The 26,912-nt window shown below is 33.7% G+C and overlaps 1 protein-coding gene across 2 annotated transcripts in view; it reads left to right on the top strand.

The window, feature by feature from the left end:
- The window catches only part of LOC111153435 (cadherin-10), a 171,434-nt gene that overhangs the window by 93,143 nt on the left and 51,379 nt on the right, over positions 1-26,912 (top strand). For both annotated transcript variants that reach the window (XM_022512451.1, XM_022512450.1), the window contains 3 exons: positions 24,141-24,435; positions 25,940-26,059; positions 26,487-26,654. In XM_022512451.1, the coding sequence (XP_022368159.1) occupies positions 24,141-24,435; positions 25,940-26,059; positions 26,487-26,654 (583 nt within the window). The remainder of the gene's footprint in view (positions 1-24,140; positions 24,436-25,939; positions 26,060-26,486; positions 26,655-26,912) is intronic.

The following is a 26,912-nucleotide window of genomic DNA, read 5'->3' as shown; positions in this document are numbered from 1 at the left end:
CATAGGCTGAACTATAAACCAGAAGTCCATTTTTAAATTTATATTTAAAATATTTTTTGATTATGAAATAAATGCAAATTTATACCAAGCACATATTTATGAAGTAAATAGTAAATAGTATGAAATTTATGTTGGAACCTCTGATATTTCTGCTTTCAAATTCCGTACATATTCTGTTGCATTTGTATATTTTACTATCTATAAATTTAAATATTAAATGATAAAAATAATACCGGTTACTATTTATTAGAAGCATAGTGTATGCCAGTTATTGTTGGGTCCTTTAAATGCTAAATTTACATAGCACTTTGCAACACAAGGATTGCTATTTCTACTTTGCCAAGCAGAAAGTGAGGCTTATAGAAGCTAAGTATTAAAGCTACTTATTTAGCTAGTACATTATATAGCTAGAATTCAAATGTAGTACTCTATTACCAGGAAACTTGGATTATTTAACTATAGTATATTAGTCAATTATGTAAAACATCACAGAGAAAACATAACTTTATTTTATTTTTTGTGGATAGGGTTTTTATTGAATATGTAAGTTTGTAAGCATTAAATAGTCAACCTGAAATTGCTTTACTCTCAAAATACTAACAACTATTTATAGACGAAAAACTCCCGAGTTTCAACTTCAGTGCACATTAGCAGCCAAGATTCCTTGAAAACATGATCTAATCTCCTAGAGAGCAGTTTTCATATTTTTTAAAGGAAATAACAACATCTGTTTATGCAAGATGTAATTTTGAAAGTCAAAATTTGGTAACGAATATGCAAACTTTTAAAAATCTATCAAACCCTCTCCAAATGTCCAACATTATTACAATTTAGGGCACACATCAGTGACAAAACACAATAGCTTATTTAACTCAATGCAAGTTTAATTACATAAATGAAAAGAAGTCTCTAAAGGAACTATTCAGACATGGAAGGAGCAGTATAAGTAAAGATTACATGCCAGAATGTGCTATGTTGGTGGTAGGGCTTCTTTCCTAACGTATTTTCCTATTGGCCTGTTTAATATGCCAGAAATATGTAAGCCAAAGGGAATTGTGGAAATTATTGCACACAGATATGCACAAACACACACACAGGGAACTGGAAATATTTCTAAAGGAAACATAACTATCTTAGTTTAATTTAATCAAAAAGCTAAAGAAAATCTTGCTTTTATTTTTTTTTTCCAAAGATTTTAGAGAGTTATTCCCGTAGGAATAATGGTGTTATTAGGTTGTTAACGGTGTTATTAGGGTGTTATCTCTACATCCAATGTCAGCTTCAACCTCACACCCAGAAGAGTGAGCCAGTCAGGCGTCCTTAAGAAAATCTTGCCTTTAGGGGCACCTGGGTGGCTCAGTGGGTTAAGCCTCTGCTTTCGACTCAGGTCATGATCTCAAGGTCCTGGGATCGAGCCCCACAACGGGCTCTCTGCTCAGCAGGGAGCCTGCTTCCCCTCTCTCTCTGTCTGCCTCTCTGCCTACTTGTGATCTCTCTTTCCCTCTGTCAAATAATTAAAAAAAAAAAAAAGAAAGAAAAGAAAATCTTGCCTTTAGCTGAGCAGCTGGAATCATCGTTTGCTAAGGTATAATCATCAAAAAATGTTAAGTTAAAGAAACAAATAGATGTACACAATTTGGAGATATATTAATGAAAACTGATAAGTAATTTAAGGGCAATGATATGGAAGTATCAAAGTATTTTTAAAAATCACACTTTAAAACATGGGAAGTATAATCACACATTTAATTTATTCTCTGGCCTAAAATAATATTAAAACTGAAATCTGGCCTAGTGAATAAACGGATTTTTTTCCCATTTTAATCAGTTAAATAGTTCTAAAAGAAAATTTTCAATCTTTGTTTTCTGAATAGTGATATTAAACTAGGCTATAACATTTCTCTCTTAGGAAATTTGATATATGTCCTCAAAGTGTCATTTTGCAACTAGTTTTTTTTCTTCTTCTTTAAAAACTATCAGTTACTGTTATAACTTGTTCCATCGTCAGATGTATCCATTTCCGGTAATATTTTCACCACAGATTTTCTTGTATTAGAACAGACTGTTTTTCTCTTCCTTACCCATGATATATTTTCAGTAGACCAGAAATTTTGAATTTTCTCTTCCAATAAACACATTTCTCAAAACAGAGTACTGCAGTATAAATCAGTCCAATAGTGAAATGTTTAAAGAAAGTGTTGTTGATTGGATATTGATCTAGGGTCAGTTTATGCACATTATAACTATGCATTCATTGGTTATAAAAAGTAATTCATTAAGAATGTTTCTTTTATGTGTCTAGATATACATTTGCATATGCAGATTCATAGCTAAAAAATGTCAGAACCAAATAATAAATTTCAACAGATGTCTATTCATTACTAAAGTTAGCTGTGGTATGCCACTTGGCTAAAGAGTTTGTAAGATGATTTTCTTGAAGAGTAAAATAACCACAGCTTATTTTCTTTATCTGTTTATTTCTATTAAACAAGGGGAGAATAATTGCTTTGATATTTATTTCCTAACAGTATGTTTATTTGTGTGGGCTAATAAAACAAAATAAGGAATCAAGTGAATGTTTTTACAGGAATAACTCTCTAAAGGGACCAGTTAAAACAAATAATTCATACTATGCAATACTCTCTCCTTCCTCCTCCTTCCTCTCCCCACTAAGTCACCCTAAACAAATGTGTGTTTAAGGGATAGGATACAAAAAAAAAAAAATTCAAAAATTTAAAAATCAGGACACTGAATGACATAGGATTAGGCATATGCAAAAAGACACCAAATCTTAAAACACATTAATGTAAAATATTTCAGTAACTAATATGATACATTACATTTCATATCAGCAGGTCACAGCAGGGTAAAAATGAAGACTTCTTCAATAATGAACCCCAGATTCTAAAATACTGTATATACTTGTAAGTGTATGTTGAACCAAACTCATTTAAATTATAATAATCTGGATGCCCCTCCTTCTAAATTTTCTTTGACTTTTTCTTCTCTGTTCCTTTTTCTCTTTGTATTTCTATGCTGACATCTTCATTTCTTGACTTTGACTCTTTTCTTTGTTCAAACTCAAAAGCATACCCTGAGAATGGTCATGCATTTTAATATCTCTTAAAATATATACTTTCTCCTTTTGAGGACTGGATAGTTTTCATCCAGTAGGCCACTGATTGTGTGGTCATCTAAAATAAAAAATGTAATATTCTAAATTAGCTCTCCAGACTAATTAGGATTTTTAAAAATTTCATTCCAATAGATTTTATTACTTTACTTATTTTCTTATATTATTTTGTCATAGTTTACTTGCTAAACATAAATAATAGTTTGGGAGAATATTTGAAACTATGAATGTTCCAGAAAATTCAGAATCCCAATCATAGCTTATAATGAATTACTAAAGAATTATAGTTATCTAAATTCTCTATGCAATTTCTATATAACCAAATTTTCTGAGGTGATAAAATATGCTAGCATTCTATTAAACAAGTTCAATTACAGAAAATTTGCCCCAAAACATAGTAACTTTCAACATTACTTAGGGAAAGTCTTACAGACTTACAACATTTAAATGGTCTCTGTTTTAAATTATCCTTATTTTATTATTCTTAATTTAAAGCATACACTTTGCCTTTTCTTTCTGTGCTAATGTTGTTTAATATTTCATAAAACTATAATAAGCACACAAGTGTTCTTGAATTCTAGGGTTGTTAAACATTTTAAGCAAAATGTAAAATTTCTGTCATGATTTCTCAAAAGAGTTAAAAACAATAAATTTGATTCTTGCTTGAGAAAACTGCTATGCATCATTAGTTACATCTTCAATCCATTCCATTCATCTTATTTTGTTTCATGACTATGCCAGTTTTAAAGTAATTGTCAAATTCAGCACAGTGCTTTTTGGAACATCATCAGTTGCTAAAGAAGCTGAAGTAGTTATTTGTTCTTGTGGACAGAGATACCTCTAGGCGCCCTCAGGCCATTGCCATCACTGTCGTCGTTGTCTTCTTCTTCTGCTTCTTCTGCGTCTTTTTTTTCTTCTTCTAACTGACTGGAAATTCATTTCATTTTCTTTTTCCTTGACTAATGACTGAAAAATGCAAGCAGACAACTTAGTTGAAAAATGAAATTAAACTATGAAACATTAATGGTGTGTTATCTTTATTTTTATGTGGAGAGGACAATTGAAATTAAGCATGGAATTATATGGAAATATATTGGACCTTTTTTTCCAGCCAGCAGTAGGTTCTATTTTACTACAAACAGAGAGATACTAAAGTAATTACAAAATAAAAAAGAGAGATTTTAATAACCCCACTTTTAGCTGTCTTCAAGGATGTAGAATACAGTACTAACAACAGAAATCATCAACACCCCCCTTGCCACATTGCCACCACACACACACACACACACATTAATGTTTTTCAAAGAATTTAGGCAAAGGAAATGAGGTGGTCTAACAAACTTGAAAAGAAGAATACCTTAAGTTATAATTTATAGTTATAATTTATATAGAAGAAGCATGAAAAATCTGTGATTCAAATTTATCAGTTTGGTTTCAAGTAATTACAAATGCATGAAAATATATGCAAAAATCTTTTTGTGAACAACTCTCAAATACAAGTGAATGTTAATAGTCATCAGTGTGTAATAAGAAGAATAAAAATTATGTGCAATTAATTTTTGCTGTTATAGGCTGTCATATATACTGTCATACATTGGTCTCTATTACAGACCAGAGGACTGCTTCTTAATAGAGATGTATTAAATATTTTATTAAATTTTATTAATATTTTAAATTTATTCCTTATAGTTTTCTAGTTGTTAAATTTAAAAAGTCATCCAAGAAATTACTGTTTAATGGTTAGTTCAATCAAAAATTTTGTTTAATCATTAAAGGTAAAAGAACCTTTAATGGATTTTTCAGTAAGAATGGAGCTTTGACTTAATCATTTTAATTAAGCCTTATAAAGAAGGCCTACTGAGCTCATTAATCCTAGAGAATAGCTACATTTTATAGACTTTATTTATTTTTTAAGTTTTTATTTTCATTCCAGTTAGTTAACTTATATTAGTTTCAGGCATATACTATAGTAATTCAGTGCTTCAATACATCACCTGTGCTCATCACAAGTGCACTCCTTAATCCCCATCACCTTTTAACTGATTCCTGACCCACCTCCTCTGTGGTAACCATCAGTTCTCTATCGTTAAGGGTCTGTTTGTTGGTTTGCCTCTCTCTTGCACTACTAATTATTTACTCAAAGAATATGAAAACACTAATTCAAAGGGATCCATGTACCCCAGTGTTTATAACAGCAATAAGGGTCAAACTACAGAAACAGTCCAATTGTCCATTCACTTACTTGCAGAGCATAAGGAATAACATGGAGGACATTGGGAGATGGAGAGAAGTGAGTTGGGGGAAATCAGAGTGGGAGATAAACCGTGAGAGACTGTGGACTCTGAGAAACAAACTGAGGGTTTGGAGGGGAGGGGAGGGAAGTGGAGGGTTAGGTGAGCCTGGTGGTGGGTATTAAAGAGGGCACTGGGTGTGATTCATAAACAATGAATGCTGGAACACTGAAAAGAAATAAAATAAAATAAAATGGAAAAAAAAAAGAAGTGGTATATATACGTGGAGTATTATTCAGCCATAGAAAGGAATGAAATTTTTCCATTTGCAACAATATGGGTGGAACGAGAGTATTATGCTAAGTGAAATAAGTCAGAGAAAAACAAGTACTATATGATTTCATTCATATGTGGAATTTAAGAAACAAATGAGCAAAGGGAAACATTTTATAGATTTTAAATATTCTAGAAATCTGGACATTCTACAGCAAAAAATTAAAAATAGCACAACCTTCCCAACCTGTTATATTTTATTATATTATATATTGTATTATATTAATTATTATTTAATGGATTTATTATATTTTATTTAATAATGTAATTTAAACCACACTTGTTTATAGAGCAGTGAGAGCCTACAGTTTCAATATGACCCAATACAATTGCACTATTGTTTTTTTGAAGGTAGGTTTTGTTCAACATAGTAACCTGGTCACTATTTGTTACTTCCTTTCCCACCTAAAAAAGAAGAAAATGAGAAGATATGTACAGATTAAAAACAGAGGGAATGAATGAGACTTCAGTTGAATAAAAATTGTGAAAACTTTATGGGCAACTAAAAGTGGATTGGGTCCACAGTGATAGCTACACCCTTCACCAGAATAGAAGTAAACTTTTAATGAGAGTAGTAGAAAAGAACGCTCAGATGGAAGTATTAATTTCAACTTTAATTTGTACTCATTGGCTACTTAGTTTAATTCCTGCTTGACGGTCGGCTGTATGTATTGACTTTTCCTTCCTACTGCCCCTCCTCCTACCTCTACCAGCATAAGCAAAACTGTCAATCAGGTATCTTCCTAGAAGTGGTTACAGCTCTCAAGAGGGTATCACTAATACCCAAAATTTGTGCATGGTATAGGCGGTGGGAGCTTCACTTCCTGTTTCCCATTTGCACAGTTCATTTTGAAGTTCTTAATCCCGATAGAGATATTCTATCCTTGTTGGAAAACAACTTTTCATAAATCTCTTACATTTCTGCACTTCTAGGTATTAATAGCCAATTTGCCTATATTAATTTACACTACAGAATAGTACAAATAGAAAATAACTCACTCCCCAGTGGTATTTCAGAATAGTAGGTAGAAAACTCTCTGTCTCTCTCTTGCTTATTCCAGGGCAATAAAGGTAATGCTAGAAATTTCGTTGGGAATTTCCTGGGCTGGTGTCTTTCAGCTGTGATACAAATCCACTCTAATTCTGCATCACCTCCTAGGAACTGGGGAGCAAGGGAAACCAGAACAAACATGAAGTTTAGTCAGGCTGCTCTGCTTCAGAGTAATAAACTGTCTAAATCTGTTGGCCTCAGTTTACCTTTAATGGCCACATCTACGGAAGCATGGCAGGCTAACCAACAGCTGCTACCAAGCTTTGCTTAGGAACTGTTTGCTGCTTAAGGACCTTATTCAGACAGGCTGCTCTCCTCATGCTCATTTAACAGTCAGCCTTGTAAGGAAGGAGAAAAGCCATATAAAGCCTCTAATGAACCTTTTACACAAACGTAGAAGAATAACAAAATGTCACTAACACTTTAGGATTTCCTGTAGCACAAAAAAGGAAGTACCTTTTTAATAAATAGAGCATCACTCTCTAAGAGTAAACGTAGAGTAAACAAGAAATAAGTCAGAGAACAGTTAGGAATTTTAGAATAATTAAACTGTATCTTCTAAGAGAATGGGAAAAATGTAGGACTTTTTTTTATAAAAAGAATCATTTGAAACAAGTTTTATAATAAAGCAAATTTTAAAAGGGGGTCATAGGGATAATACAGTCAAGGATAAATTCTAAAGATCTAATAAGCTATTACAAACCTAGAAAAAGATGAACAGGTAAAAGTGAGAGAGAAAAAGAACACACACACACACACACACACACACAGAATGAGAATAAAGATCAGAAAATGCAGAGATAATCAAATATTAAACAATACATTTTTTCCCCAAAGCTGAGGTCAGACATCAGTGAATAAGTTGAAAAGACTCCACAAAGGATTAAAATGAAGGCACTTAATTTCTAGAACTATTATGATGTGATTTTAAAACTGTGAGGACAAGAACTTTGGATTAAGTACACCCAGAATATCTTTTTAAAATTATTTTTATTATAATCAAATAAAAAGCAGATTCTGTTAATTTCAACAGCCAAAAATGGGTGTTAGATAAAAATGGCACATTTCTAAAATTTTCTGAGGAAAAAATTATTTGGGACATAACATTATATATCTAGTTAAACTATCAAGACATTTGAAGAGAGCTGTTAGTATAAGTCATAGTGAAAAAATACAAAAAGCAATTTGAAGGAATTAGAGAATATGTGCAGAAAAACCATAAAAACAACTTCTTCATTTATTTAAGATTAACATATATTTATATACAATGTATATATAATACAATGTTAATATGTATAAGTGCATATATGTTAACATTAAAAAAATTAAAAAAATAAAAGATTACTCTATGGTTAGCCATTGCTGCCTAACACCACAAAATGTAATGACTTGTCACAACAAGAATATTTTTATTTGTCATGGTTCTTGTCTCTGTCTGTTGATCTCTTTGTCTGTCTCTGCACTTCTCTTCCTGTGGTTTCTCCACGCGTAGTAGGGATTCCTTAGAGCCCGATAGCTCCACAACTGGATTGCTTACACAGTGACTCAGGGCCATAGTCCACGTGTTACATTTAGAAGGCAGTAAATTTTTCACTTTTTATCCCCCACTTTTTCTAACACAGCCTAGAAAATTATGCAGCACTATCTTAACTACATTCTGTTCATTACAAGAGATTCAAGGGAAAGGGATTAGACTCTGCTTCTTGATGGGGGTTCCAAAGAGGAGTGTGGAGTTATTTTTCTTAATTATGCAGTGGCAAGGTATCAGAAGGGGAAAAAGGCTAGAAATATTGTTGCAACCACCAGTGAAAAATGTTATGTGCTACATGTATATAATCTTTAGAAGTGAATTCACATAGAAAAAAAAAAGTTGTTTTCAGAATGTAAAGATATCATATCAGCTGTAAAAATTTCAATAGATGGCATAGAGAAAAATATTAAGAATATAGCAGTAGAGCAACAAGACCTCAAATTGGAAAATCATAACGGAGTCACAATAAAAGTAAAAGAAAAAACAATATAGACGATATCCAAATAAAAGGAGTTCCAGAATAGAGAAGATGGAGTGAGAGGGGATATCAATGAGAAGTTTATTAAAATGTCCCAGAACAGAGAGATAGCAGAATGAAAACACTTGGTAAGAATCCTGTGATTTTGATAGAAATATATAAATACCAAAGAACAATACCATGCATTTTTAGAAATCTAGACAAACAACAGATTTAAAGTTTCCAGAGAAAAATTAGATCAGATATCAAAAAGACTTCAGATTTTTTTTAAGACTCAATTTTTTTTTTATCTGTATGTGAGAGAGAACAAGCTGGGGGCGGGGGCAGGGGCAGAGGGAGAAGCAGACTCCCCGCTGAGTAGGGAGCCTAATGCAGGCTCAATCCCAGGATCCTAAGATCATGACCTGAGCCTAAGGCAGATGCTTAACCAACTGAGCCACCCAGGCATCCCTAGACTTCAGATTTCTTAATAGCAATATTGCTAATAAGAAGTTGATGGAGTAGTGTATTTCATATTCTCAAGAAAAATAATATCCAGCTTTGCCTTCTTTGCCCAACAAGAAAAATCCATGTACATCCAGTATTTGGATGTCACCTCAAAATCATAGAGTAACAACAACAAAAAAAGAGGGACGCATACAGGAGATTGGAAAGGCAATGAATTCTGGTGAAGAAAGATCTGAGGTTAACAGCTGTAAAGAAAGTGAATCTCAAACAGTCCCTTTTGGAACCTGGCAGGGACTCTGGGGGATTGTCTTCAGAAGGATGAAAACTGTTCTAGCTTTAGCAGCTTGAGAGGAAATTCACACAGTTGTGGAAGAGTTTGTGGTCGAATTAAAGGAAAACACACACACAGAAAACTAAGGATTTCAGCAAATTCTATTTGTGAGGAAAAGAGAAAAATATGAGTGGTAACAAAGATAATATGTTGGAAAGTAAAATTAATCATCTTGCTGGAGGAATAGACCTGAAATCAACTCAGTGTTTTAAGAGTCGATCTTAATTATATTAACAAAGAGAGGGTGAATATAATGCGTGGAAAAGTGCTAACAAAATACAGAATGATTAACAGTATGACAATAGAAAAAAGAATTGCTAAAGATACAGTGAGATGGTGTAATCAGATTGTAAGACAGACAAAAAAATTATGAAATAGGGTTCAGTAGAAAACTTATTATATTGCTTATAAGTGATTGATGCTGAGCTGCATATATAATGAATTTTCTTCAAATTACTATAATTCAAAATAACAGTTTTGGACACAAGGAGGAACTACATGAATTTAAAAAGTACATCGAATGGTCTCACTTGGTAGTCTCTGGAAACCTCAAAAGAAGTCTCATGAATTCAGATGGCAAAAATGAGCTAAATGTCAAAACAAAATGTAAAATTATAATGAAGGACATCAATATGCCATTAATGTATGCAGATAAAAACAATATTTGAGAATAGGAAGTGTTCTTATGTTTAAGATTACACTGTCTCCAATTTAACCTATAAATTGCGAACCCAATCAAATACTTACCAAGATTTCATGTTTTTTTTTTTTAAATTTTGTGTTTTTTTTTAAATAGAAAGGAACATGCTAATGTAAAAGTATATGTGGTGAAGACCAAGAATCCCAAGACAAATTTTTTTTAAATGGATAATAAAGGGTACTTATTTAAACAGATATCAATCTTTATAAACCTTCGGAAATCGAGTGTGTTTTTAAGTACTTACTCTATAATGGTGACAATAGACAAATAGAACAACCTACTTGTGGTTATCTAGAAAAACGTTTTTTTTTTTCAGAAAATCATCGGCTCTGTTGGTCATTTGTGCTTGGAAAGGTGGAGGCTTTCACACCTGAGGAGGGTGTTGGGGCTCTTTCTAGTCACTGCTGGTGGAGGGCCCAAAACCAACCAGCCAGTTTCCTCAGGATGTTCAAGAACAGGGGCGAGACCCTAACTATGACCAGGGTGGCCTGACTGCGTCCAGCTGCGCATGCTCAGCGGGGTTATTGCCGGTTGTACTTCTCCAAGAAGGTGAGCAGCAACCCCATGCAGAGCTGCAGCGAAGGGGAAGCCTTCTAGCTTCTAGCTAGAAGACATTAACCCTCTGTAGCTTGATGTCCAGCAAGCCCTCGGAGGTGCTCTTCTTGTTAGAACAAGGGTAAAAATAAATAAATAAAAAGCAAAACATACACGTCATTATGTAGAATAACTTTAGGTGATAGAATTAAAATCAATGATTTATGATATCTATGGTAAATCCTTATTAGAGAAAAATAGATTTATTACTAACACCACACGCGTGCACACGCACGCGCACACACACACACACACACACACACACACACACACACACACACAGTATTCAGATGATAAAAGTGAGCTAAATTGTCCAAAGAAAAGCTTTAAAAATATTAAAAATGAAGAGAGAAGAGACCATATGAGGCCATTACGTGACTTTGGGTTAGAAAAATGTTTCTTGAATAAGACACAAGAAGAAATTACTGTGAAAGGAATGACTGATAAATTTGACTCCCTTAAAATTAAACATTTTCCAGGACAAAAGAAACTATAACCAATGTTAAAAGAAACACTAGAAGAAGACATTTGTGATGGCTTAAGAACAAATTACTAATATTCACATATATAAAGAATTTCTTACAAATTGAGAATATGACACACTGTGCAAGAGAAGCAAAGGAAAAAAAGGTATGAAAACACAAGAGATTAACTGAATGGTCTATAAAATTTAAAGGAGGAAGTGTGTCTCATTCAAAGCAACAGCAAGTGCAGAAGCCTGAGGTAGAAATAAACTTAACATGTTCAAGAAACAGGAAGGTTAGTATGAGTTCAAGTGGCTAAAGGGAAAATGGAAAGAGATGAGATCAGCATGACAGGCAAGGGCTCCATCGTTAGGAATATTGTAAATTAGGGTGCAGTGTTTAGTGTTCTAAACGGAATGGGAAGCCGTTGCTGAATTTTGGCCAGAGTTGTTACATGAATCAATTTGCATTTTTCAATAATCACTGGCTAGAGGGGGAGAGTAGTAACCTCGAAAGGACAGAAATAGAGTTGGGAGATGGTGTGGAAGCATCGTGGCAGAGTAAGGTGATTTTTATTGAGACAGCAGCTGTGAAGGCAGTGCAAAGCAGTCGGCGATAGAGTTTGAAGTCAGAAAGGATTTGCTTATGGAATAAATGAGTAGTTGGGAGGAAAATCAATGACCCCTAGATTTTTAGTTTGAACGACTGGTTTGGTAATTATGCAGTTTCCTAAAATGAGAAGAGTTGAAGTGTTGGGAGGGTGGAAATAAAACATTCTATTGAGGACAAGCACTATTACTCAAATTGTAGACTTATAAAACATGGAAGAAAAAAGGTTCTTCAGGATGGTGGCATGGGTGAGGATATAAGGAAAGGAGCAAAATGACACAGAATTCTTCAATTGTAGAAACTACAGTTTAATTATTTTTTTTTTTCTGCTTAGCAAAAACGATCTGACATACATTTGGCAAAATATTGACATTTATGGAATCCTGGCACTCACGTGTTTGGTTTATTATTCTCTGTACTTTTCTTTATATTGTATTGAGGTGGCATCCATTTTCTTTGGAATTAGAGCCAGATTTGTAGGCCTGGAGTTGATGGTGCATGAAGGGATCAGATGGAAGGTGGGAAGACATTAAAATAAATTATGCTAACTCTGTATTGAAGTATAATAATCAGGAAGAAAAATGTGCATATCAAAACTTCACAATTCAATATATTGTCACAAACTGATTTAAATTTAGAATATTTTAAATTCCATCCCCTCTTCTTTATTTCTATTATGTTATTGTCATGTGCTTTATTTCTACATCCAAAGACATTACTATTATTACTTTGTAAATTCAGTTAATCATTATATTTACCACATAATTCCAGTTCTGGTGTTTTCATTCCCTTCAGAAGTTTTATTTGAGATCATTTTCTTCCATCTTGAAAACTTTGGTTTCGTATTCCTTTTACTGAATGCCCGGTGGGATAAATACCTTCGGTTTTGTTTTTTGTTTTGTTTTATTTTGTTTTTCTTAATCTGAAAACATACTTATTTCATTTTCCTTTGTGAAGCCTATTTTTGGACAGTGTAGAATTTAGGTTGCTAGGTATTGCCTATCAATGCTTTAAGATGTCATTCCATTGTGTTTTGGCTTCCATCATTTCTATTAAGAAAACAGCACTTGGGACTACAGTTTGCTGCTTTGAAGTTAATGCATCTTTTTTTTTCCCCCTGAATACTTTCACAGTTTTCTCTACTTTTTAATTTGAAAATGTGACTATAATGGGATTCGTTTGCTTTTACTTTTATTTGTCCCGTTAGAGTTTCTCAGATCTTATTGTACCTACTGGTAGATATCTTATCCCAGTTTTAAAAAATTCTTCCCCATTTTCTCTTCAAATATAATTTGTGCTGCATTTCTCTCTTCTCTCTCTTTCTGGGAATCCAGTTTCATGTGTATTGTAACTTTTGATTTTATTTCACAAGCATCCAATGATCTTATCTATTTTTTCTCATATATTTTCTCTCTGCATTTCAGTTTCTACATACCTAACTCCAAGTTGACAACCTCTATTTACCTTTGAAAAGACTAATCTTATGTTTTACTATACCCAATCTGTTGTAAAAACTCTCTATTGATTTATGAAAGCCAGACATTCTACTTTCATTTTAGAATGCTCTTTTGATTCTTGTTCATTTACATTTTTCACCTGTTTTTTCCATCTTTCCCTTTCATTTTCAAAGGTACATAATTACCTTTCAATTTGTCTGTTAAGTATGTTAATTCTTTGTAGTCTCTATTCTGTTTTTACTCTTGCATAAGTCATATGATCTTGCCTTTCTGCATGTAGAATAACTTTCATTCTTATTACATTTTATATATAAAGAATTTGAAGCCTCCAGAATGGGTTACTTTTCACTGGAAAGTCTTCTATGTTTATTGGATTATTTGGTTATCATCCATGATCATTGATTTTATGTATTAACTTGACTAAAACATGATGCTCAGTTGTTTGGTCAAACACTAGTCTAGACGTTTCTAGGAAAGTAATTTTTAATGTAATTAACCTTTACAATCAACAAACTCTAATTAAATCAAATTATTCTCCATGATATGGGCAGGCCTCATCCAATCAGCTAGAGGCCTTAAGAGCAAAAACTGAACCTTTTATAAGAAACTTAAAATTGTAACATAGAAACCTTGCCCAGTTTCTACCTGCTGGCATGACTGAAGATTACATCGACTCTTACATAAATTTTGAGACTTCTGTCCTTCCTTAGCGATGTTAGATTTTCTGGCTTTCATTCCCATGAGCCAATGCCTTGTTCTCTCTCTGGATAGAAAAGATAAGATAGAGAGGTTCCTGCATGGCTTAGTCAGTTAAGCAGCTGCCTTGGGCTCAGTCATTGATGCCAGGGTCCTGGGATCTAGCCCTGCATTGGGCTCCCTGCTCAGCAGAGAGCCTGCTTCCTCCTCTCCCTCTGCCTGCTGCTCTGCCTGCTTGTACTCTCTATCTCTCCGTCAAATAAATAAATGAAATCTTTAAAAAAAAAAAAGATAAGATAGAAAAATTTATAGATATATATCTTGTATTGGTTCTGTTTTTTGGAGAACCTTAATACATGACCACAATTCAATCAGGGATTGAGGAAGATCAGGCTAGAATAGCCATTTGGTAAGACTATTTCTACTACAGTTTATTTCTTTTATGAGAGGGTGAACCCTTCAAGTAAGAGTGGCTCCTAACTCCTCCACCACAGAATTCCACAGTTCCACCCTTCAAAAAAAAATTGATCATTTGCTTGAAGCTGCTTCAACAATTGACAGAAATCTCTAGGAGAGTAAGCTGTATTTTGCCACTTAAGCTTTGCATGAAAAACAATATGTGTCCTGTTTTCTTTTCTCCCTGTTTGTCAAGGATTCAATCCGTACTTTTAGCCTGTAGAGGCACTGAGAATTACTGTATGCCCCGAAATGAAAAATTCCTGCATTTCCTCGGGTTCAATTTGACATTCCCTGGGAGAACTTCTTTTCACCTAATCACTGTTGTTTTTCCTTTCAAGTCTTAGAACCTCAAGTCTCTAGGAATGTGGACAATTATATTTTGGCTCTCAGAGGCTTTCAGCCTGGACCTTCAGCTATCTACAGACCCACAATTCAACAAATGTCTTACAAGAAGTCATTTGAGGACCTCCATTTCTCCAATGTTCTTATTCCCATTACCACAGGAACTCTAAACTCTTTTCTGTTTTCTTCTTACCCCAGAGGTATCCTCTTTGGACAATCACAGATATTTGCCTCCAAATCCAGCTCAGAGTAGGCAAATTCCCACAGGGAAAAAGCAGCTGCCCGTCCCCAGTTCACTTTTCTACCATTCTCTCCTCCCAAGTTTTAGTCCATTCAGTTCTTGTTTACACAGCATCTTGGCCTTGGCAATCCATTTTCTTTGTAATTTACCTGGTTGTTCTATATACACTGTCAGTGGGAATATTGTCCTGTTATTATTACCTAACTACCTCATCCTACTTTTAAGATAAATTACAGGTGTTTACAATGACTTACCATACAGTTTCAGAGACAAATTTAGTTTTACATTTCTATCCTGGCTCTTCTCTGAAAAGCTTAAATTTGTCCCCTGGTAATCTGTGTATAGATCTTATATCACTGATCCAATCTCATAGTTAACTGGAGTTTCTACTAGCTTACAGCTCTAACCTTTTTCAATATAAAGAATGCAATTTTCTTTATGTGCACTGATAATGTGGAGTTTTCATTATGGACTTCTACTTCCATTTCACTCCATTCAGAATATTTAGCCTTTCCAAGGAAGTAGTACAAAATGAACTCTTTATTCCTCATGACTGTGGCATTTGGTGCTGATGTTCATTTTCTTCCACAAGTAAATAATTATGTATTATGTTCTGTGAAATGTTAAGAGTCCAAAGGAATAAAAACTTGGTTTTTATCCTCAAAATATATTTGTAGTATATTTAGTTCCATAAAGACTTATAAAAATAATAGTTGAAAATTTCTATAGATATTATGAAATTTCACACACACACATATATAATACATATATCCACATATATTATACACACACACACACACACACACATATAACATATACATACAAATTATAATTGGAGCACAAAGGAAAAAGAGGTTAATTCAGGCTTACAAAGGAATTTGAAATGACTATGAATCAAAGAAGCAGGGAAGGAAACAGTTATAGAGGCATGATATTGTCTGGGAACTAGGTTTCCTCATTTGATGAAATCGAAGTCTTTCAATCAAGTGAGCAATCCCCTTTCCTGAAGAGAACATCCATACTGATTTCTCAGTTCCTTTTTCTGTGTGTGAAAAACATAGAAAGTTGACCTAAAATAGGAGTTTTTAACTTAGTGATCTGTGGCCATATTTTAGAGGATATTTGCACTCTCTGATACTACATATGACATTGTTTTTGTATTTTACACACATACACAGACGCATGTATGTCATTTCTTTTATAAGATAGCACTCATAACCTTTTTAAGACTCTCATTTAAGCCAATGCTTCAAAAAATCCAATGCATGTAAAGATCCAAACCTCTTTTCATTTTTCTTGACCATAGCCCCTAGAGACAGCAGGCGGCTGCCTGGTTCCTCTCCTTTGGGCATCCAATCATGTACTTGTTACTCTATAGCTTTCAAGATGAAAGTACTTTTACAAGTCTTAGAAACCCAATAGCTTCAAATACTGCCTCTGTAGCAAAATCTCCAAAATTTCTAAGTCCTATAATATCACACTTAGAATTCTCATCATTTCCTTCAATTTACATTAGTTCAATCCCGTTCAAGAAATACTTATTTAAATAAATTTATTTGATGCATAACTATGCCTAACCCTTTCCTTACTTTACACCTCCTATTTTCAGCCGTTTTTTGGTGAAAGGAGGCAGGAAGGTTTCTCAGCTGCCCATGTAGCCCATAGAAAAGAAGTGATTGTCCTTTATTAATTCTTCTCTAATTTCTTTTCACCTTATTGATTGAAAATGAAAATCTCTTGGTTTTAATTATTTTACATTTCCTTAACAACTGTTTAGACATGTGTTTATATATATTCCTATATTATAAATCCAAGGTGTTTAAGAAGACTTCTCCAAGTTTTAGGGGAAAATGAGGTGTAAAATGTTTCACATAATTTTCACACCACAAGGGGATACATTGCATAATTTAGTGATTTTCAAAACTATAAGCAGGAAGATGCCAGCCTTCTAAAAGAATATGAACCTCTTCAGGGCGCCTGGGTGGCTCAGTGGGTTACAGCCTCTGCCTTTGGCTCAGGTCATGATCTCAGGGTCCTGGGATCAAGCCGCACATCAGGGTCTCTGCTCGGTGGGGAGCCTGTTTCCCTTCCTCTCTCTCTACCTGCCTCTCTGCCTACTTGTGATCTCTGTCGAATAAATAAATAAAAATCTTTAAAAAAAAAAAGAATACGAATCTCCTCTAAAATATTTCCCCAATAATTCTCTTTAGAAAGAATAAACTAATACGTCAGAAATAATATGATTACTGTGTATTATACATATCATTTAAAGTCCTGAAGCAGATAATATCCTGTAAAATTATGTCTGTGGAAAACTTAAATAAATCCCTTCAGCGTAATCTTGGTATCTTTACAGTACTAGTAAAGCAATGCACCCAAGTTGAGATGTTTTAAGATGTGAGTTAGCAGTAGTTCTAACTGTTGTCTTCTTGAATTTTAGAACTCTCTCTGCTAGAAATCTGACCTGTGGCAGGCTCTTGAGTAATTTCTAATGGCTTCAAAGAGTGCCCCAAAACTATAGGATGATGCCAGATTAGACTCACCAGTTAGGGTGGTCCATAAGCAAAAATAACAAAACACAACAACAACAACCACCACCCCACACAACTTTCAACAGGCTGTACCCTTGGAAGACCAAATGGGAAAAAGAATTCCTAGTTATTCAATCAACTCTAGACCCCAGTGGGGATTTTCCTCTTAGAGGACACTCTCTAGAGAATCCTCTCAAATGTGGAAAATAAACCACTTTTCTTTTCTTTTTCTTTTCTTTTTTTTTTTTTTTTTAACCAGACCCAAAGCTAAGCAGACATCATTATCCATCCATCATTTAATCCTCTGTGCTTGCCTCTGGCCCCAGAATAAGATTGTTCAAAAAGTATTTGCCAATCTAAATCATATATTTGGGGTATTTTAAAATGATCATAATTTTTTTTACAATCCATTTCATTGATAAGATTTAATTTCTCCTCTCCATTTCTGTTTTTGAAGAGAAAATTGTTTCGTTGGGATTCATAAATATTGGCTTTATTTTTCTATATCATTAATATTAAAATAATGCCGTCTCAATCCGTAAGCTTCATATCCTCCAGTTCAAGATTTACCACTCCTCTTCCCTTTTCTTACCCATTCTCAACAAAATGAGTAACTATGTATTTATTTCTGGCCAGACTGTGTTTACTTGCTTTAACATGCTTTCAGCTGCTCTCTGATGCTAGCCCATCTTTACTACTATTTTTTTATTGGATACAAATTTGTAGTATTTGATTCAATGTCTTATTTTCCATTTGATATTATATTACAAGAGCAATGAGAGCAAATTGCTAATGATGATCCTGCCAGAACACCCCAGCATATTTGCCACATTCTGGATTTATTTAAACAAATATAGACTAAATCGGCTGTTTGAAAGAATAATGGTCATACAATTATCACTGTGCATTAGAACATCTATTCAACAGTTTCTGATATTTTAAAGTTAATAAACACACGCAAAAAATTCTTAAACTCAGGTAGTGAATGTTAGAGACCTTGTGACTTGTTCATCAAAATGTATCCTTCAAAGAACTATTCTAGGGATGCCTGGGTGGCTCAGAGGGTTAAGCAGCTGCCTATCCCAGAGTCCCGAGACCAAGCCCCGCCCCCCAGAGTCCCGAGACCAAGCCCCGCCCCCCGCCCCAGGCTCTCAGCTCAGAGGCAAGCCTGCGTCCCCCGCTCCCTCTGCCCCTCCTCCAGCTTGTGCTCTGTCGCTCATTCTCTGTCTCTCAATAAATAAATAAAATCTTTTAAAAAAAAAAAAAAGGAACTAGTCTAGGGGTGCCTGGGTGGCTCAGTTGGTTAAATGTCTGCCTTTGGCTCAGGTCATGATCCCAGGGTCCTGGCAACAAGCTCAGCCTTGGGCTCCCTGCTCAGTGTGGAGTCTGCTTCTTCCTCTCCCTCTGCCTGCCCCCCATCCCCCCCCATCCCCGCCCCCCTGCCCTCTTGCTCTCTCTCTCAAATGAATAAGTACAATCTTAAAAAAAAAAAAAAAGACCTAGTCTATTATGAATAAAATTATGAATGATTTTATAAACATAATTCAAATGTTCTCTTCTGCCTTTTCCCAGTTTTTGGAATGGAATTAAATATTAACAATTACCAACATCCAAAAAGATATCAATATTCTGAATGAGAAAGAATCTCATACAGCAATACAGATTCCTCTGAACAAGTAGTAATTAGTTTTCTTGGCAGTTTTTTACTTTTTTAAAACTTGTTCTTCATTTTCTTGCAGCCAAGGGTGAAAACACAAGGTAAAATCTTTTATCAGTTATTCTTTTGGTAATAAGTTATTTAAATTTCCTGTACTTTACAGACAGATTCTTTGATTTTTTTTTTAGATAATATTTCTTAATGTGAGGAACTGAAAAAAAAAAAAAAAAAAACTAATTTTGAGAGATAAAGATTCTACCAACATAACAGCTGTCCTGAGGTATAATTTTAATTTAACTTCTGTGTCATAAAACAAACAAAAAACCAAAACTGATCATATCTCGGTTTTTTCATCTTAAAAAAAAAAAAAAAAAAAAGATGGCCTTAAACTAGATAAGCTGTGAGACCTCAATTAGGTTACAAACTTTGTTTTGGACAAATATCTTAAGATGACACTTTACATGAAATGTAAATTTATCAGAAATTTGTCACACTCAAAATTAACAGGCTTTCATTAAGTAATTTGTGGTTCAAGCATTTCTTTAAAATCAATGGGTTATTTAGTTTTAATTATTAAGCAAGCTACTCACTACAAGCAAATGGGTTATATAATTAACCACATCTAAATAGAAAAGTTAAATAATAGGAAAATGACTTTTAAATGTGCAGCACAGGACCAAGTTGTTCTATTTTCATTAATTGTCATGTATCTTGCCATGTCCTTTATCTGCTTGTGAATTTACAAGGAACACAGCAGGTTGTGAATTTTTAATAGGCTTTCCTCAAGGAAAGAAAAGGTCAGTATTAACATAAAATTCTTCTTAAAGATTTGTGGCACAAATGTTTCACACTGGAGAACAGGTGTTACTGAGGAACTAAAGCCACAATATTCTGACATTTTTTTCTCTGTTTAAAGAAAACTTAATGTCTCACATAATAAAATAGCACAAGGTCAAATCAATACAAAAGTTATTTCAAAGTGGATGCTGTAAGATACTTGGCACATGATCCATAATCGTATTTCTCGGTAACATAAACAACTGGTTTTGTTCAATTAAGGATTAATAAATCCAAGTATTGGTACCTAACACCCAAATTTAAAAAGAGAGAGAAGAGTAATGAGAAAGCTATTATTAGAAGGACTAACTAACCCTGGTCTGATATTTGCTTACTTAGTAAATGAGTCAGAAGTGAAATAAAATTTTATCATGCATATAAGGAATGAGGAGCAGAGACATTGTACCAGGGTAAGGGTGGGAAAAATATACAAAAGAAGAGATAATTAAAATAATAAAGAGCAAGTTAAAGAGAAGAGAGAACACTTAAGCTGGAGAATATAATTCAAGAATTTTGTCCAGCGGTCTTGTTCTGTAACTGTTAAGAAATCAGTACCATCAGCATACCTGCTATGAGTTAGCTCTTGTCTTGGGACGGTTTCAATCACAGTTTCAACTCCCCAGGTCTTGGGGGTCTAGAAATACATCTCTCTGCCTCATAGTAAATATCTGTTGCGGTTTCTTTACCTGTCCAGTTCCCAAACATGTTTATTTAAATAATATTTTAATAAACACAGGCCAATGGTAAGCCCCCAAATGTGGTCATTTGGGTCCCTTATTCTAGTATTAGTGCTCTGTGAGAAAGGAAGACATGTTTGTTTTGTTTTGTTTTAAATTTTACACAAGCTCTAATGGTTTAAGAAAAATGCATTATACAGGTGGTTTTTTTTCCCTTTTTTTTTTATTATGTTATGTTAGTCACTATACAGTTTTAGTTTTCGATGTAGTGCTCCATGATTCTTTGCATATAACACCCAGCACTCATTTTCAAGACCAAAGCTTATAAACGTGTAGGTCTCATTTGTTTCCCTTAATTATAAGGAAGTAGAAATCCTTTCATTTCTTAGTTGGCCTATAACACCTAGCACTCATCATAACACGTGACCCTCCTTCAGACTCATTTCTGGTTCCCCACAGCCCAGATTTTAACCCTCATCTCTCTGATTTCGTTCCCCCATGTGCAACTTTCTAATCTCACAGAAACTTCCACAATTACACGATGCAAGGTTCTCTTGCTGTGTATAAGTGAAGGTAAAAATCCTGCTGTGATTTATATTTCAAAACTGAACTTTATAATAATTAGATCTCACCATTCTAGCGATTTTTTTATTTGCATGTCTAACTGTTTAGAATAGCAGAACTGGTCTTCATGATTCCCATCTTTCTCTGTATCCTTCCCCACTCCAAATCTACATTCCGTATTCATCTAGTGGTCTGTATGATTTGTAAAATGCCAAAAATTTCCCAAGTTTAAACCTCTACATATTCTTTATCTGGTAGTTTAAGTGCTATGTACTGTAGGAAAGCTGCACATTCTGCTGTGAGCTAGCTTTAGAGATGTCCTGTGAGTTTCTATTACACACAGCACTTGAATTTTCCATAGCAGAGGAATGGAATTGTTGATTTACTTTTAGAAGTACTTGATTCTTATGAGAATAAACACACATTTCTCAATTAAAATTGTTGAATGAATAGACAATAAAAGTCATAACTGTTTACTACAAACCACAGTTATCTGATCAAATGATTGATAATATCAATAATCTTTTCTTGAATTGTTTTGATTCCCAGACAGAATAAGAAATATGCAGTGCTTATATTTGCCATTTGGAAAATTGCCACGGTTGCACATTCATGTAAATGGAAAGTTTCCTGGCAACTATGTGTATTTTCAATAACTAAAAAGCATCAATCTTGTGACTTTTTTAAAGTGGTTCCCTGGACAACACAGTCATATGTTTCTTCTGAGCACTTTTAAGCTAAAAGCAGAGAGTTCTGGAGTTTCTCAACCTTATCTTGTTGTTTATGAATAGCTAAAAATGCAGTAAAAAGCTACTTGTTATCTGACTTCTCTTTTTCTTTAAAGAACATATCCAGTGGGGTTTTTTTTTGCCCCTCATTATATCTTAATAATGAGTTATTTGTCCAGAAATCAGAAAAATTGAGTTTGACCCAAATTGGATGGCTTCATGCTAAGTATTAAAAAACCATTAACTAAAGAGTAGACTGCTTTTATAGACCCAACAATAACCAGTAATACAACATCTTAGTCATAGGTGTGTGTTTCTAACATGTATTTATTTTAAACAGTTTCATGTTCATGTAAAAATGTTTCCACAGCCAAGTTCACTGACATATGCTTCAAAAAAGAAAAAGAAATTTTAAATAAAGAAGTAAAATTCTGTATTAAATAGAAAGTAATCAGTTTAAATTTCTATATGCAATTAGATGAAAATGTCTGTTGATAAAAATAATCTAAAGCAAAACACCAAACCTTATTTAGATGAATATCTAATTCTGTATTTTTTTGTATAATTGAAGGATATTGTCTTCAATTTTTAATTTTTAATTATGCATCAGTGTGCCCATTCTGATTTATGACTACATTTTACATGAATTCTTTAAAAAAAGTTTTCATTGATGTCTAACTTATAATAAATGCCTTACAGAAGTTTAGAAAATCTACACATTGTTTTCATATTTCTTATCTGATAAAAAACCCCAAATTTTAAAGACATAATCTCTTATTGCAAATAATTAAACTATGATCCCAACATAGAAAATGTTTATTGGTTGGATGGTACAATTAAAGAAAAACTTACAATCTTTGTATTTTACAAAGCCGTGCTCTGTCACTCCAACCCCTAAGCCCCACTGTTCAGGGTAAGAATTCCATGGAGCGCAGGGGATATTCATATCTGGAATCTACACATCAATTTCCAGATCATACTCAAGATAATTGGGACCCATTATTCCCTGCCCAGACATCCTTGAGCTTACTTTTAGGTCCAAGGAGGCTCTCTTCTACACGTCAGTTGCCCAAAGGCCAGACATACCCACTGTTATATACATCCTTAATCCTGGGGGCAGGCCTAGTGAACATCTGTTAAAATACAACATAGATAGAATTTGCCCGTGAAAACATGGAATCCTGGGTAGCATTTGCCCTGGATGGGTGACACACTGGGCTGAGGTGTCCACATGAATGCTTGCAAAACTCTTCGACATGACGAGTGAATTCCTGAAGATTAGTGTTGTGGGCATAGGCAAAGGGCAAGAAACCAACATGCTTTGTATTTCCTTTTTCCTGTACAAAACTTGCTTAAGGTTATTAAGAAGATAGACTTCATAAGGTAAATAGGAGCCTATATAGAGCACATTTTGTTGTAGAATTTATTAACTTGATTTATAATTTTAAAATATAGACATCTGTTTGTACTCTTTCCCCGAGTCCCAGATATATCTGTGGGGCCATCATTTTTGTGGTGTGTGTGTGCCCGTGTGAACCAAAAATTAATACATAGTGTTTCTAACATAGGAGCTATGTCTCTTACAACTTTGCCTGTCTTACAGTTAAGACATCACTGATTCTCCAATGGAAATGCAATAACAAGTTTATAAGAATTTCCTCAAAATATGAAAGTAAAAGAATTTTTCACTCACTGAAAGAGATGAGAGAAGTAATGTTTACACAGGCATGTCAAGACTGATGACATACATCTTTGTCAGGAGTTAATTGCCTATGAAAATGGTTATTTACCAAGCAAAGCAAAGAAGGGAACTGTGTTTATTTTTATTACTTTTTCCCATTTAGAGTAAAAATCATACTGATATGTGAGATGCTAGTCTCATTGTTTAAGATATATGGATGAGTGTGTTCGTACTTATTCAACTCTCATTTCAGGAACTAAGATAACTGACCCCATTATTCAGTGATGGGACACGAGAGACTTTGAATTCTTTCAGCATTATGTACCTTTAGACATTATCATGGATGTGCTCTTTTTTATCTCCCCTAGCTTCATTCAGACCAAGATAAAGGAGATGGATCACTCAAATATATTTTATCTGGAGATGGAGCAGGTACTCTTTTTATTATTGATGAAAAAACAGGTGACATTCATGCCACAAGAAGAATTGATAGGGAAGAAAAGGCCTTTTATACTCTGCGTGCACAAGCTATTAACAGAAGAACTTTGAGACCAGTAGAACCAGAGTCTGAGTTTGTGATCAAAATCCATGATATCAATGACAATGAGCCTACGTTCCCAGAAGAAATTTATACAGCTAGTGTTCCAGAAATGTCCGTTGTGGGTAAGTTCATTTATAAAATTTATCATGGTATCCCAAAAGTATAAAAAATGATTATCAAGAAATTGTTAAAATACTATAATCAGTCAATTGACATTTTCTTTGATCCCCTCCAAAAGTACTTACTTAATTTCCTCATGTAGAAAATGAGTCAGAAAAAAAGATTAATAATTTCTTACATGCTATGGACTTCTAAGTCTTTACAAATAAGTAGATATTTCCCTCAAAAACCCAAGAAAATATCATTGAACTTCAGTAAAAAAACTATGGAAATATATCTTTGTCACACAGATGTGTATAGAAGCTGTATAAAAATCTGACTTCAAATACAAACATTCAGAACACTATAGTTGTAGAGTCTTTGCATCCACAGCCTAGTTATAATTTATCTAAAGAATTTGTTATCTAGATAATACAAAAGGTGGAATTGATTAGATTATCTGATTCTTTCATATTAAGTATTTTGAAACATCTTTTAATTATAATCGTTATATCTAAAACTTTGCTGATATAAATCTGTTATTCAAATAACCCAATTGAAATTCCATAATCACATACTGATACAGAATTTAAAAAATTAGGTTGTAGAATCTGTAAAACAGAAGGCGTGAAAAACCTGTAAGTATAACGTTCAAGATAATGGAATTTTCTTTTTTATTGGAAATAAATGAAAGTTGTATTTGTAAGCAAAAAAAGTTCAGACTGCTTTTTTTTTTTTTATTAAATAGAGATTGACAAAAAGAGTAAATATCAGGAAACAATGATAACATTTTTTAGAGATGTATATTTAGACTTAGTAGAATAGATTTATTTCTCAAACGTGGGAGAGGTCATATAAACCGATGAAATAATTCTGATACTTTTCTTTAAACAGTTGTAGCAGCACATTTTCAACTCTGCATTTCTCAAAAGCATTGTTCTGGGATTATTATTTAATATTTACTTCACTAAATCCCAAGGACTTTGGCAATTGCTTTATTGTAAAGCCCTTTTATATTCCTTGAACTTTATTAAATAGCTTTTAATAGTTCATGGAACTTGGGATCATCTTGGATTGTTTCTAAATTTAGAATTTAATCTATTCATAAAACTGTATTCTAGAGCAGATGTTAATTATTTTTATAGTTAATTAGTGGAGAGGAGGAAAGAGGAGCACACCTACTCCCTTGTGATCAGATATGCCCTTTACACTAAACAAATCTATTATGTGAAAATGAATTTAAATATCAAAACTTAGCATTTGTAAAGTAACTGCATTTATTATAATCTGATATATTGTAGCATTATCTATGCATGCATGAAAATATACCTGTTGGCTAACTCTGTAGCTGAATTCACAGTTTTCCTGTAATAACAGTATAAACATGATTTTCATGTCAATTATACATAAATATTTCTTTAAGAGGTCATTATTAAAGCCAAAATCATTCCAGTCTTCCATGAAAACCAGTGCTTTTGCTCCTCCTTCTGGTACTGTGCAGAACTAAGCTGAGTTTGGATACTTCAGGTACTTCTGTGGTGCAAGTCACAGCTACAGATGCCGATGACCCTTCCTACGGAAACAGTGCCAGAGTCATTTACAGCATCCTTCAAGGGCAGCCATATTTCTCTGTGGAGCCTGAAACAGGTCAGGAGTCATGAATCAGTGTTTGTTAATTTAAATCTTTATGATCTTTATAAGTAGAAAAAAGGTGGGAAAATAAGAACAAAACATTAACTGTAATACTTCCAGAAGAGTGATGATGCCACAGTTAAAGATTTAAGAATTCGAAGTTGAATGATTGAGGTGATGGAAATATATCTGTTTTTATGTTTTTTAATCTATGGGTTTAGGTCACTATATAGCACTTATGGCCCTCTTCAGGTGATACAAAACACACACACAAAGGGTAAAATATTTACATTGAACCACTTTTGCAATTTCTAGACAATTAAAATTAATAGCAAAAAAATATACTTTGTCTTTCAAAAATCACTAGATAGAAATTTTGTGGTCTTAGCTACTAGCTGAGATTTTAATGATGATAACAAAAGTTTTTTATATTTTCTTCAAGGTATCATCAGGACTGCTTTACCAAACATGAACAGAGAAAACAGGGAACAATATCAAGTGGTAATCCAGGCCAAAGATATGGGCGGCCAGATGGGAGGCTTATCAGGGACTACCACGGTGAACATCACGCTGACAGATGTAAATGACAACCCGCCTCGCTTCCCCCAGAGTAAGCTGCCTTTCATGGTCTTTCCACAGGGCAAAAGCTTTGAACAGAGAAGAGAAAATAAAAAGAAATTGTCAATCATTTAATTTTAAAAGCATTGAAAATGGGCTACAAATGTGAAGGAAAAGTATATATGCTGAAGAATTCACTGTTACTAAAATATAAAAATTAAACATTTCCAACATATTTCATTTGGAAACAGGGGATCTGTGATCACAAAACCTGCATCTATGACTGTAATCCAAGAACTATTTCTTCTAG

The sequence above is a fragment of the Enhydra lutris genome, unplaced genomic scaffold (assembly GCF_002288905.1).
Source record: "Enhydra lutris kenyoni isolate GAN:26980312 unplaced genomic scaffold, ASM228890v2 scaffoldscaffold32, whole genome shotgun sequence".
NCBI classification, from domain to species: Eukaryota; Metazoa; Chordata; class Mammalia; order Carnivora; family Mustelidae; genus Enhydra; species Enhydra lutris.
This window is presented reverse-complemented; position numbering and strand designations above follow the sequence as displayed.